We start from the raw sequence: 14,764 nt of genomic DNA, 5'->3' as shown, positions 1-14,764 counted from the left end.
ACCCCCTGGGTTCAAACCATTCTCCTGCCTCAGCCTCCCGAGGAGCTGGGACTACAGGTGTTCACCACCACTCCCAGCTAATTTTTGTATTTTCAGCAGAGATGGGGTTTCACCATGTTGGCCAGGCTGGTCTCACACTCCTGACTTCAAGTGATCCAACTGCCTCGGTCTCCCAAAGTGCTGGAATTACAGGCTTGAGCCACCACACTCAGCCAGCTATTTATTATTTCTGAAACATGGGCAGGGGAAACCTAATTTTGATAAATAAATGATTTTCAATGTTAATTAGAAGCAAGAGGGAAAGAAAAAAAAGGAAAAGAAATGTTCCAGGAGATGAGACGTTACTTTCATGAAGTTGTCAAGAAGGAAATGAAAAGTGTGCATACTTGAAGATATGATTGTATAATCATAGGGGTTAATAAGTCATTGCCATTTTCCCTATTAATGATGACAGTTTGTTTTAAAGGTAACTCATTGTGTCTGATTTTCCATGGTGGTGTTGGTTTCTACTGCCCAGGTCGCTTATGACATTCCTAAGGAGTGACTCTAGCCTTGTACTTAGCAGACCCATGACTTCTAATCAGCAGCATCTCAGACACTCCGTTTTGGCTGTGAGGCTGCTAGGCTCTCAACAAAACTCCTAAATAGGAAAACTTACAAAACTTCCAGGCCTTAGCTGTCAGCCAAAGACGGAGCTAAGACACAGCTATTTTATTTCCTTGTGCAATAAAGGTATAATTGTCTTCTATGCCAGAGGTCAGAAAGACTTCTACCAGGTCTTTCTCTGTGTGTTCTTAAAAAAAATCCTCAACAGCAACAACAACAACAACAAAACTTCAAGATGTTAGAAATAGATATAAGCTATTATAATTATCCTTCAGCATCACATATAAATTCACGTGTAACTTTAAACAAGCTGGTCCTTGTGGTGACTATATATGTTATGTGACATTGTTTTCTGTTTGTCAAAGTGAAGCAGCAGATAAATGGAACAACTGTTTTTTACATAATTATTTTTTTTCCAGATGTTCTCAGGCTTCCTACCTTCAGGATCAGCAAGTCTTCAGCATTGGTACTCTTTGTTAGTGTAGACCTTGAGTGCCCTGCTGAGGGGCTTGCGTGCCATTCTGCTTGAGCGCAGATGTGGCCAGGAGGTACAAGAGTTGGAACTGTAATAGACCGCTTAGGCTACTGGCTGAAATACTAATGTTCAGAATAAGAAAGAGATACATCTCAGGCATCTCATTATTCCCACCTGTCAGTCCGGAACCCAGAAAAGGCTGGTTCTAGCTGTGGATTCAATAGTTTTAGCTTCTCTACTCCAAATCCTTTCAGGTAGACCCATAGCAAGGTGCCATTGCCAGGGTCATGCCATCCAGGTATGACAGGACTATGTCAAAGCCAGGAAGAAGGGCAAGAAAAGGGAGTATAAGGCATAAGTTAAATAGGGGACTGGTGAGATGACCAGGGGAGATCCAGAGAGTCCAAGGCAAACATCTGGAGAAGGCTCAGACAGAATTTTGAAGTCTGCATCTAGTAACAGCCCAAAGAAGTCCCACAGTGATTTGAAAGTCTGTTATGCTGTGGGAGTACCAGCCTACCTGCCCAACCATGCCCTGATTGGCCAGCCTTTGGCAAATAGAGAGCTCTTCTTTTCTCTTAGGAGCCTCTGCCATCACCTGTATGAATATGAGGGCTTCTTATTTGGGAAGGCTTGATATGAAGTGCCTTGAAACTGTACCCTGAGATACTTTCTCTAGGATGCCCCCTCTTTCAGAAATGTGAGCTCCAGGCCATTGCTCCCCAATGGCTAGGGGTTGTTGGCTATCCCTGGTTATAGATTATTGTTTATCAGCCTCCTAGCACATAGGTGGCAATATTTAATATCCAGAAAAAAAGGCATAGGAAGAAGAAGGTAGTGGTTACATGAATAGTCTATTCTTGTTTCCCTAGGACTAAATTCCTGTAGATGTGACAGGAGTGTGGATCCAGGGGTCAGAGGTTCCATTCCCCATGCCAGTCTTTGTGTCTAGATTCTCAGCTCTCCATGCAGACCTGGGACTTTTCTTCTCCTTCCTTTCCCCCGTTTCTAATCACCTCATCTAGGCTGTCCTGTTTTGTGGGTGGTCCCAGAGTGGGGTTGGGGTTGGGGTTGGGTGGAGAGCATATACTTGTGCTGGGGGGCTGGGGATATTTGTGTGTACATGTTGTGTGGGTGCCCACCCACATGAACCACTCCATACCTATACATGGCTCATTGACCCTGCCCTCGAAGAACTTTCACTCTGTCTTCTGGTATATATGCATGAGTGCATATGCATTTAGTGCTATTTGAATCATCTACTCCATTCCATTCCTCTTCTAGATAGATAAGAGTTTCCTAAAAAAATAAAGGGGGATAGCTAGAATCAGTGGAGGGAGCAGAATGAATGAGTAGAATTGGTCAGTCATGATTCCTAAGACAGTTTAGTGAAAACTAAAATCAAGCAATACTTGTTTGGAAAGACTCTGTTTTATGTAGTAGGTTAGCTCTGATTTATTACATAAAAGTTGCTGGCAAATATGAACACTAATTCTACTCTGGTAACAACTGTGATTGAAATCATTGTAGTCTGCAGATAAGCTGGAGAAAACGAGCATTAGTGGGTAGGTTGTCTTGGACATCATTCCAAGAGCGTAACAGTGAAAAAGTACATGCTCTAACAGAAGAAAGCTTAGAAGAGATATTTATAAGACATATGACTGGTTCAGATCTCTGCCTCTTATGTAGATCCATGCTAAGCCAACCAGGCAAGGAAAGCTCTCATCTCTTAAAAAAAAAAAACTAGGAAAAAAGGAGAATACACAAACTCCTGTGGCCACTCATTAAAGTGACTCATGGCTTTCTCTGTCAAGAAATCTTGGCTAATTATTTAGCATTTATGAGACTGTGTGGCTGCCTTCATGGAAATGTAATTTTTCACTTTTTCTTCTTTAGTACTCTATAGAATTATACTAGGCATTTGTGAAATCTCACAATAGCTCAATGCACAGCCTGTTGGGCATTTGGATTACAATGCAACACCAGATAAAGAGGCAGTAAAGCAGATACAAATGAAAAAATAAATGAAAAAAATAGAAACAATTGATCCTATCAGTTTTTGTTCAGTTGAATGATTGCCTTTTGGGGGGCATTTTCTACAAACAGTTACTATTATCACTATTATTATTACCTTAGTTTTAGAAATTACTATCACTTTTGGGTACTGAGTCATCTGATTCATTCTTAGAACAACCTTGGGAATTCGTAACCTTATCCCCAGTTTACAGAAGAGAAAACAAAGGCTTGAAGAGGTCAAATTATTTCATCAAGATCCTATAGCTAGTAAGTGATAGAGCTGGAACTTTAACTCTTCCATTGAATTCTGAAACTACCTAGCTGCCAACCACTTTTGAGGTCAACTTGTAATGCCCGTATTTTGCTTTTGCTATACCTATCTAGGTCCATCGTGGATAAAAATATGGAAGGAAGATTGGAAAGGAGACTCTTAGTTGTGATATAATATTAAAACCTTGTTAGATTAAATTTAAAAGAGCTTCATAACAAACAAGAGGGTTCTTGCCACCTGAGTTTCTTGAAAACAAATGATCTGTGTGTGTTTTATTGAGAAATTTACAAGGAATTGACATATTCCATTCTCTCTGTTAGCAATCTATGTCATTTTCTTTGTCTCCTAGAATAATGTTTTAGGAATAATCATTCAGGTAGACATCCTGAGCCTTACAACTGCTCTGAAGTCAACTGCTATCATTGTTTCAGGATTCTCCATATTACTCAAAGCTCAAGAATACAGAGCATATACGGATTCTAAAGAGTTGTGACAGTTTTTATACTACTTTCCAGTATGCTCAAATTCATTTCAACATGGAATACATATATTTGTGGCTATTGGATAACATCTCTTCAACTGAGCAGAGCTATAATTAGAAGGCTGCTGCCATCAAAAGGATTAATAGTCCTGTTGATACAAACCCATAATTGATGACTTCCCAATAAAGCCAGTTAACCAGCTGGCATGGGATCATAATTGGTTGGTACTGCAGAGTAACAAAAACTGTTTTCTATTTACATTAGAGCCATTTCAAGGTCTAAGAAAAATGTTTTAAGATAAAAAAGGGGGGCCCGTTTTGATGTTATCATCATTACTGTCAATGAATGATTGACCACAAACTGACCCATCAAAGATAACCACATCTTAGAAGATGTTCTGGGATAAAGTGAAGAGGCTTTATTCTGTTTGGTAAAACTAAAACTACACAACTTATTGAACACATGCCCCGTCCAGTGTAAACATGAGAAGAATCAATATTAGAAAGATAAACTCTTAGGTACACAGCTCTGATAAGATAAGTAAAATGGCATCATGAAGAAAACCAAAAGAATACAAAGCTTTCAGCTTGGATCCGGTCAGGTTCAGGGCAGTCTTGGGGTGTTGTCCAGTTCAGGAGAAAATGTTCTATGTAAATATTATTGCTTTCTCGATGATGAATTCATATCATGTCATTCACACTAAATCCATTATTGTTATTAGCTCACAAAATATTTTTCTGTGATCTTAAATTTTATGAATAATAATATCAGTTTCTAATTTGAAGTACATTGCAAAGACTTGCCTCCTTTTAAAATTAGTCTGTCTCATAATATTCCAGCTGGCTAGATGCTTTTATTCCAGTGTAGGCAGGAAAACTGAGGCACTTAGTTTATCCAGTATATCCAGAGGTAGCCAGGAAAACTTCAAATCACTTAGACCTACTCCCTCTTGGTTATAGATAGATTCCATAAAAATCCATATCTATGTGATGTCATCTTTTTTATTTATTTTGATTGGATCAAATGGGATGCAAAGCTTATTAATCATCTAGTTCATAATTAAGAGTCTTCAGAGTATCTAAGTATTATCAGCTTTCATTATCTTCATCCTTGTTCTCCTAGAATAGGAGAGGGTGAGGGAAAATTGGGCCACTTGAAGGGTCATTCATCTTTAATCAGATGGATAACTAGGAGTTATTCCTCTGTAAGCAGAAGAACTTCCCCTCAGCCGATGGGATCAGTCTTCGTGATGCCACCGCCCCACACAGGGTCCCAGAGAGGACTTCTGTGGATTATTAGTGTCTCACATGACAGTCTCTACAGAGCAGGGTTAGGGTTAGGTACAGGTTGAATACATCTGCTTCCTCTGCATTTTCCTAGACCACCCAACAGACACATGAGTTTTTTTCTAGGGCAGTTTGTCCTCCTCTATGAAGGATTTATGAATCAGTCTGCCCCCATCATTTTTGCATGAGCTCCAGGTGAGGCTTTGTAGATAGCAGACACTATGTCTTATGCTTCCTCATCCTCTCCAAGAATGCTGCACTCCATCTGGAGAGGAAGTGGTATGGCACAAGGCTAGTGGGTCTCTATCCTAACTCTACCACATAGCTGCAGGGTCTTGGCTGGATGTCTGAGCCTCTGCTTCTCTGTCTGTAAAATGGGGATTATAGTACAATATCTACTTTATTCTGCCATTTTGTGAGGACCAAATGCAATAGCATATGTAAATTTTCTACAATTGTCTGGTATTATTACATTGAATTGAAGAATAATTGAATATGAACATAATGAGACAGTTTAGAATTTTTTTGCTCTCAGTAGCATGGGAATTCAGAGATGGAAGAGGTCAATAAGGGCAGAAGTAGTTTGCTGAATCAAGCCTTGAGGTTGGCCTCGAAGACTGCCCAAGGTTTGAACACAAAGAGTAATCAGCAGTTGAAGAGGCCACAGAGAAGGCATAGATTTAAAATTAGGGAATACATGGGTCACATTCATGAAATAATGAAGGCAAGGGTTTGGACTGAAACATAGTAGAAAATAAAGTAGGAGATGTAGAATGAGTTTAGGTTTTAGAAGTTCTTCCTAGCCAGGCTTAGAGTTAATGTACGAAACAGGCGGGGACCGTGATGGTGGATGAATGACATCTTTTAATTAAATTAATTTGGCAACATTGCAGAGGTGAGACTAGGAGAAGAGTCTAGAATCATTAGGCTTATTGCATTGACTCATGTCTGTGGTGCTGTGGGCCTGAACTTTGCCTGTCCATAATCCTGGTGGGAATTGAGAGGGCCCCATTCAATTTAAAAAGGGACTAGCCACAAGAGTGAGGAGAATTTGAATGTTGGAAATTATTTCACAAAATGCTATCTTATTCCTCAGCCAGTCCCTTCCCTATTAAATCATCTTGGGTGTGTGTTATTGTTGTTGTTATTCTTAAGCTACTTACCATTTCTTTATCCCTTGTAAATGATGGTCTCCTTAACCCCTCCCCATCTGTACTTCATCATTTTTCCTTTTAATCTTAATCTAAAATGTGCTCAGCAGGTACTCTCTGATTGTTAATTGGAGCGTCCACTGGTGAAGCTTGCACAGTGGCATTGCAATTGCTTCCCTGTATCTTTTTAATTTTTTCACCCCCTTGTTAGCATCTGAAACAGAAAATGTCTGTTCAACCCCTTGATCCCAGCAATTAGCTAAGTGGTATGCAGCTGGTTATATGGGGGCTGGCTCAAACACTGAATCATCTCTGTTCAGGTCTGAATGGGAAGCTTCTCGAGCAGCAACACCTATAATTAGTGTGTAATTGCAAGAAAGGTTTTTTGGGAGTGGCAGGTCTCAAAGTGGTGTTCCTAGATGAGCAGCATCCCCATTATCTGGGAAACTGTGAGAAATGCAAAATCTAGGGCCCCCACCCCTAACCTACTAAATCAGAAACTGGGGATGGAGCCCAGCAAGATTTTAACAAGCCCTCCAACTGCATGCCAGAGTTTAAGAACCACTACCCTGGAGAAGTAGCTTCACAGGGTTCAGCAGCCAGACTCAGGGAGGTGGGAAAACAGACTGCAGGAAACCCAGGGAAGTTTAGAGGCTGTGAGGAGGGAGTGATCCTTCCCTCTTGGAGACGAGGAAGATGCCCAGAGGAACCACTTTGTGCTTAGAGCTCCTGCCCTCTGAAAAAAAAACCTGGGTAGCCCTCACTTGCCTTGTGCTCTGAAAAGATAAGTTCTGAAGTCAGTCTTCTGGAAGGTCTGTTGGCTCTTCCTGCTCAAGAGTCTTTTTGAAAATTCTATTACTAAGTAGATGAGGAAAGAGAAACATTTCCCACTTTGGGTGAGTCTCATTTTCCTCTGTAGAGGCATCTAAATGCTGAGGATATACTTACTTGATGGCCAAGAGGAAACAGGAGTTTGTATTTCAACCTCTACCCTACAACTGAACATTTATTCCATAAGAATCAACTCTTTACTGAGGCTCTTTTGAAGGTGCTCAGTCATGAGTCCTGGTCAACATGCTGAATTTGCCTATGGTTTTAGTATCACACTTGTTTCATGGATTATGGAAGCCTAGAAATGAATAGTCTGCCACTTACCAAAGTATCTTATATCCTCTAATTATTGAGGATATAAGTTAAGTTAGTTGACCTGTAGCAATTAAGGGTAAGTCAGTTTTCTACTACCAGAGGCAGAACTAGTGTTATTTCAGTTAGTAAAACTCCACTTTTTTTTTTCCTGTTGGCAACATATGCCCATGTAAATCCTTCTGAGGTGGATATGCCTCATCAGACTGGAAATCTAAGTCTGTGTGTGATCCAGAATCACTTTCCTTTGTAGATTTTTTTTCTTTAAAGCACAATTTCTTTGCTAGCTTTTGGAGTTTCTGTGTATCTAGACAAGGAAACTCCTCCTACTTTACACAAGAAGGGAGAGGTGTTTGTATTTCATTCTCCATCCTATAATGTGCATTAATCATTAAGATGAAGTCTCTTTGGGAGGAAAATAAATCCTGGTTGATATGGCCAATTCTTTTGTTGTTGAAATATGTATTCTTTTTTTAAAGGATCAATGAACTTCTCCATGGGTTGTTTCCATTTGGGGAATGAAATAATGGGGCTTTGGAAGCTCCACTCTGTGGTCTCCGATTGTGCGAGTCCGTGAACTATAGGCACTCAGAGGACTTATCTCAGAGGGGATCTGATAAGCAGTTCTGTTGCCACTTGAAAAAAATCAGGCAGGACATTTCTCCTGGGGCTGTAGTAGCAAGCAGGAAATAGCTAAAAGAGATAGAAAGTACATTGCCCGATCACTCATCCTATATGGGTCTTTTGTCCCAGAGTTTCCTGCTTCTCTGCCTGCTCCTTGCCCCCTCATATTATTGGGGTGTGCTCATATTACCTGCCAGCTTCAGCCAGAGGAAAAGCCACCCACGCCAACAGCATCATTTACTTCCTTTAGTATTTCAGCTCCAGGTCTTGTACTCAAGGAATGATAATGAAGCATGATGAAATTGGTTGTAAATTTTTTGAAAGGGTTAGAGAAAAGGTCTTGTATGGCTTCAACATGGTTTCCTGTAAACCAGGGGTGTTGTTAAGGTGCGTTTTTCAACACCCATGTCCTCTAGCTTCAAGCCCTCTCACTGTGGCCATTGAACATAAGCATTATGAGGAGGGATGACAGAAAGGACCAGGAAGGTAAGAAACAGTGGAGAAGTCGCTGCAGCCAACTCCTTATGCTCTTCTCAATACCTGTTTCCATTTATGTTGAATCCAAATGTCCTCTGCGGCATTCAGCTCACATCTCTCCCCCAACTGTTCCATTTTCTACCACAGCCTAGCAAATACTTTTCCAATTAGCTGTGTTTCTAGGTTACCACCAAATTAACCACAGAGGCCATGGAACTAATAGGAGCAAGGGAACTCACGACGGCCCCAAATACGCCACCAGTAACTCCACCAATAACGACTGTGAGGGCAGCTGTAAGGTTTTTGGCCTTGGTGAAACAATAGTCAGTTTTCCATGATAGTCTTGGAAACCAAGCCCTTTTTTCTCTCCCCTTGACTGCGTATATATCAATCTTGATGACTATGAGTTTATAATGCACAGCTACGTGAGTCCCCACTGGCACAAGTGAGCACCTGAGTACAGTAGTTTCCTAGAGATCTCACCATCCTTGCTTGCTTATTCTGACACACACACACACACACACACACACACACACACACACACACACACCATTTACTCTTTAGTAATGTATTCTGCCAGTGGCTTCCATAGCATAGAGATGCATTGTCTCTTCAACCCTGGAATCTATAGGATTTCTAGTCAACCTAGTAGCTGTACATTTTTCACTGCGACTAGAGTGGCTGGGAACTCTGACACCCATGGACCTTTGGGTCTTGTTTTTGAAACAAAAACAAGCACCCCCATGGCCTGAGAATTGCAAAAGTGTCACCGATTCACTGTAGCTGGGATTTTCCTTTTTTCATAGAAATTAGTACTGTGTAGGAGAGCAGGCCTAGAGCCGTGGCAGGCTGTGATGTTTGGCTTCCTTGCTTGTGTCTCCTTTCAGCATTGGACGAACCAAATTCCATGCTGTCTTTCTATCCACTTCCCTACCTTAGTGAAAACCTGGCAATTGTCTTTTTTTTTTTTTAAGAACTGTTTTTCAGTGTTGTTTTTTGTTCAGTCCACCTAGTTTGTGAATGCAAATATAGGTTACTGTTAATGCTTGTCTGGAGATTTTTCCATGTGATTTGGGAGATGACATAAGGCATGTTTGACTTGTAGCAGAGATGAAGAATGGATAAATCCAGTGCATGGAACATGATCGGAGATTCCCACAGACTAACTCACCCTGCCTCTAAGTGGGCCCCGAGTTCTTCTACTGCACAGATTCCTGCCTGTTGAACAGCCAAGCCTTGTCCTTACAGAAGTGCAACTATACTAACTGGTATTGCACACAGTGATTTCCAAAGTGGCACTACTAGGAAATCCTTCATCTTCCATTTCTCAAGCTGGCCTTCTCCTGGAGGGAGGAGGTCTATGTCGCTTCCCTTTAGCTAAAGTGTTTTGCTTCTCTTGGTATTCTGTCTCCTTTCCCTCACCTCACTTCACCTTCACATTCCTGGCCTGGGTGTTACTATTTATCTACTGATCACAGAATACTATATGAATTTCCATTCACAGCTTTGAGTGTTTATGAGGCTTTCCTACTTCCCACCCAGCCCAAACCTTGGAACTTTCCACACACTGATCCTCTGATCAGTTTGACACAGGAAAGCACACGGAAGTCTTATACCAGTTTTTATAGTAGTACCCTTTTGAACTGGCGACTCTTGAAGTAGAGTGTGCTGGGGGTTTGCGTTGGCTGCTCAACACATACACCAAGTCAATTAGCATGCATGCCAAAAAAAAAAAAAAAATTAACCCTTAGAGTACTGCTTCAACCTTTTGGTTTAATGGTCTGAATTTGACTGGTCGGACAATGCTTCTTTCCCCAGATCCGAGTCCTGCACAGAAAGTCCGTGCTTAATCTAGCCAGAACCTCACCCAGGATCCTCTCCTCTCTAGCTTTCTTGAGATGCTCCTGGGTCCTGTATTTATTAATCAACTAATGGTTTTTAAAAGGTCCAAAACACAACCACTGTGTTTAATTGAAAACAGGCCCCACTGCCAATGCGTTGGAGGGCATGAGGAACTGTGTTTTAGCTTTGGTATGTGTCCTCTCAAAGAAAGAAAGAAGTTCTTTAAGGGTTAATATGAAATTAAGGAATTTGGAGGCCTCTCCTGCTTGTCCTTCCTCCAAGGTATCTGCATGATCCTCTTTAGATTCTTAGTTCAACTGCTGAATGATGATAAAAAATTGATAGATATATAATAATTTCGAAAACAATAAATAAAAGAACAGTAGTTCCTGAATGGTTGAATGGAAAGACCCCTTGGCAATGCTTGCTTGATGATCCCAGGAGGCAGAAAGACCAAATGTTTTCTTTTATGAATATTCATTTCATCGTCTACCCTAAGCACTACCACTTCTCAGCATCGTGGGAGACTGGATGATACTACCTGTCATTTACCTCTTGCTTTTTCTTCTTCCTGTCTAATAGCCCAATAGAATCCTGCCAGAATTTCTACAAAGATTTCACATTACAGATCGACATGGCTTTCAACGTGTTCTTCCTTCTCTACTTTGGCTTGCGGGTAAGTTTGTGCAACATTGTTCGGTATCACAATGGGGTGTTTCAGTCTGGGACCCAGGGATCATCCCCCTTAGCCTCTGCTCTCGCAGTCAAGATAAAACCCAGTGTTTCCAGGAGAAACAGCACACCTGCATTCTGATTTTCAGTCTAGGAGAGAGCCCTCTCCTTAGCTAAGCATTTTCTGGAATTCACATCGGTTTCGTTTCAAGGGGGAGAAATAGGGATTTAAGAAAAATGATGATGTATCCACTGGTGGATTGTTTCTCTTCTCTCTATTCACACAATGCCATGTTCCCTTAAAAATTAAATAGAAATAGGCCGGGTGTGGTGGCTTATGCCTGTAATCCCAGCACTTTGGGAGGCCGAGGCAGGTGAATCACCTGAGGTCAGGAGTTCAAGACCAGCCTGACCAACATGGTGAAATCCCATCTCTACTAAAAATACAAAAGTTAGCCAGGCATGGCAGCGGGCATCTGTAATCCCAGCTACTCAGGAGGCTGAGACAGGAGAATTGCTTGAACCCGGGAGGCAGAGGTTGCAGTGAGCTGAAGTCATGCCACTGCACTCTAGCCTGGGCAACAGAGTGAGACTCCATCTCAAAAAAAAAAAAAAAAAAACAAAACAAAAGTAAATAGAAATAAACCTCTTCAGCTCTTAAAATTATGTTTAGCAGTGTTCACTTAGCTGAGCCCTGAGAGAGCAGTTGTGAGTATGAATGAAAGGAGGGTGAGGAGAGTAGATGGATAGAATTGTGTGTGTGTGTGTGTGTGAATGTGTGCATATGTGCTTTATTTATAGTTATATTTACATGAATGAGTCTAATAAAAGTAAAATCACCCAATCTTCCCCATGAAGCTGTTGGGAACCACAGAAAAATACACTCCCTGATCTTTCTCTAAGACTAGCATGGCATATAGTCAGTCTATATAGGGTTCTCTATGGGGCACTAGAAAACGTGTGTGTCCGATCATAAAAGCATGTGCTTTGTGTAGATATGAGAAGGACATAATGTCTCCCTCCAGACCTTAAAAATTAAATAGAAATAGGCCGAGTGTGGTGACTCATGCCTGTAATCCCAGCACTTTGGGAGGCCGAGGCGAGTGGATCATCTGAGGTCAGGAGCTCGAGACCAGCCTGGCCAACGTGGTGAAATCCCATCTTTACTAAAAATACAAAAATTAGCCAGGTGTGGTGGCCCTATGAAAATTCAAAACATACCCCTATGAAAACTCAAAACTTACTCTTTGACAGAAGAGTGTACATTGGATGCCGGCACCATGCTTCTCATGTTTTTTCTCTTTCTTATTTCTTTTTTCCCCCAGTTTATTGCAGCCAACGATAAGTTGTGGTTCTGGCTGGAAGTGAACTCTGTAGTGGATTTCTTCACAGTGCCCCCCGTGTTTGTGTCTGTGTACTTAAACAGAAGTTGGCTTGGTAAGTCAGCCTCTCTTTCCTTCTCCTTCCTGGTTCCTGAGTCATGGCTGAAGGACAGAATTTGCAGTGGTCGAGGGGGCTGTCTCCCTACAAACAATGTTGTATGTATTAATGTGAACAATGGGCTCTTGGAGTTTTAGAAGTTGATGGTGGCAGCTCTCTTTGGAGCACTAGCCCCAAAGGGTTTGTACAGTTTGTGCTTCAAGTAGTGCGGTTTTATCATTGTCAAAGCCTAGTGGTCATCACTGTCACAGCCAGGGCCTTTATGTTCATGGTTCTGTCACTTTTCATTCAGGAACTTAGAGTCAGGACTGGATTAAGAAGCCCATGGGGGTAAGGCCAACTTTCCGAGTGGCTGGCTCAGGTACCCCAGAGGCCTGCCTGCCAAAGTTAGCTTCGGTCTGCTTCCAAAAAGTGGGTTCTTCATGGTCTATTTATAGGTACAAGGTTCTTTGGAGGACAGGGAGAGATGAAGCTTCTTGAGTCATCTCTCACCTTACAGGAGACCAAGGTCCCTTTCTGTGTTAAGGGGAGAGTGCTGCTGGGCTGTACTGTACAGGGCACTTCCTGGACCAGGACTAGAACACTTTAGTGGGGAAAGTAACTTGACCAGAGGATAGTCATGGAAGCCCAGGGCTTAGAGAGACAGCTTCAAGTTTCTCATTGCTTCGTTGATTTCATTTTTTCCCTGAATTCAGAGTATTCCTGCTGTCATGGGGTCTACTAGGGAAGAAGGCAGGCTGAAACAGAACCTGGAGGACTATTTGTGGGTTCCTTCTGTCCTTATTTTTAGGATTTTTGGCTTAATTATTTAAAAAGTAATAAGCATATGTTGTAATCAATGAAAACAAAGATGTGTGAAGAATGCATTCATCATCTTTTCCCCTTGGATCCATCACTGCCTCCTCATTTAGACACCCAGGGTTCGCAGGCCTTTACATGTGCACACATAATAGTGTTTTAGAGATGGTGGTGTTTGTATAAGAAATTGTATCAAATAATTACATTGCACCACAATTTGGCTTCCTAACTAATTATGATGGACATTCCTTCAGCTCTGTGATAACTCATTTTGTAAGAGTTGCATAAAATTCCATAATTTGTTTGTATCACAGTATATTCAGCTATAACCCTAATGATAGACCACCTGAATGTTTTCCTTTTCCTTTTATTGCTGCTAGAAACAATGGTTTAATAAACATCGTTATTCATATATTTGTATAATTCTATTTCTATCAGTAGTTCCAGGTTCGTGGAAGAGGAATTGCTGGTTCAAAGAATACGTGTATATTCTTTTGTGCAGACATTGATGGATAACTTAAAAAATGTTGTGTCAAGATAGGCTTCCACTAGCAATCCATTTTGATGCCATTGCTAGCACTGGGAATTTATTATATACCTAGTGTCAAGTATTTTTTTAAAAATAAGCATCTTCTTAATATAGTGTGTGTGGTAATCTCTATGTTATATGCACATACACATGTGCGCATGTGTATATGTATGTACGTGTCCATATCCTAAGAAGATTTCTTTTGCTACTAGTTTTCTCATTAGAATTATATTCTCTTGCTCTAAGGAAAAGTTTTCGTTTTGGACCTGGGATATGCTTGGTTAGACTGGATTTTTTGCTTATCGTATCCTGATTCCTCCTTATTTTCTCCTTATCCTGATGAGGCTAGTAGAGTCACACACAAATCTGAGAAGTGTCCTCAGTGTAACTTACGTGTCCCTGGGTGCCAGCGGTCCCAGCTGCTGCAGCTTCACTGTGAACTGGCTTTGTGACCTGGGAGCTCACTTTTCTTCACCTAGCCCACTGTTTTTCATCTGTAAGATAAAGATTTGGCTAGATGATTTCGAAGAATCTTTTAGCTCAGAAAGTCTTTAAGCCTTTTCAGTCATTAATGGGAAATTTGGGATCTAGGTCATTGGGGTGGACAGGGAAGCTAGTAGAATTCTATCAGCAGCATCCCTGAGTCAAAATTATGGATGAGCTGTTAACAGGGACTCCTTTTAAAATATCTTGTTGCTAAGAGTTCAAACACATATCCATGCACACACAGGGAAATCAACGGGGAAGGGGAGAGGCGGGATCTACCTTCTTCACTGGGCTGTGCTTAATTACCCTGTGCACTCGAACAACCACTTTGCTTTCTGTATCCTCAGTTTTCTCATCTGAAGAATGGGGGTTTAAATGAAATTACCTTCTAGTCCTCACACTTCATGAATCTGCACTTTCTGCCAGTGTCCATTCTCTCTTGGTCCCCTGTGGGCCTGGGTGATGG

The 14,764-nt window shown here is 41.3% G+C and overlaps 1 protein-coding gene across 25 annotated transcripts in view; it reads left to right on the top strand.

The window, feature by feature from the left end:
- The window catches only part of KCNMA1 (potassium calcium-activated channel subfamily M alpha 1), a 770,960-nt gene that overhangs the window by 442,971 nt on the left and 313,225 nt on the right, over positions 1-14,764 (top strand). For all 25 annotated transcript variants that reach the window (XM_030799216.1, XM_012502971.2, XM_012502968.2 and 22 more), the window contains 2 exons: positions 10,956-11,049; positions 12,371-12,482. In XM_030799216.1, coding sequence (XP_030655076.1) covers positions 10,956-11,049; positions 12,371-12,482 — 206 coding nt within the window. The remainder of the gene's footprint in view (positions 1-10,955; positions 11,050-12,370; positions 12,483-14,764) is intronic.

The sequence above is a fragment of the Nomascus leucogenys genome, chromosome 18 (genome assembly GCF_006542625.1).
Source record: "Nomascus leucogenys isolate Asia chromosome 18, Asia_NLE_v1, whole genome shotgun sequence".
In the NCBI taxonomy this organism is placed as follows: Eukaryota; Metazoa; Chordata; class Mammalia; order Primates; family Hylobatidae; genus Nomascus; species Nomascus leucogenys.
Note: the sequence above shows the minus strand (reverse complement) of the source record. Positions and strands in the feature narration are given on the sequence as shown.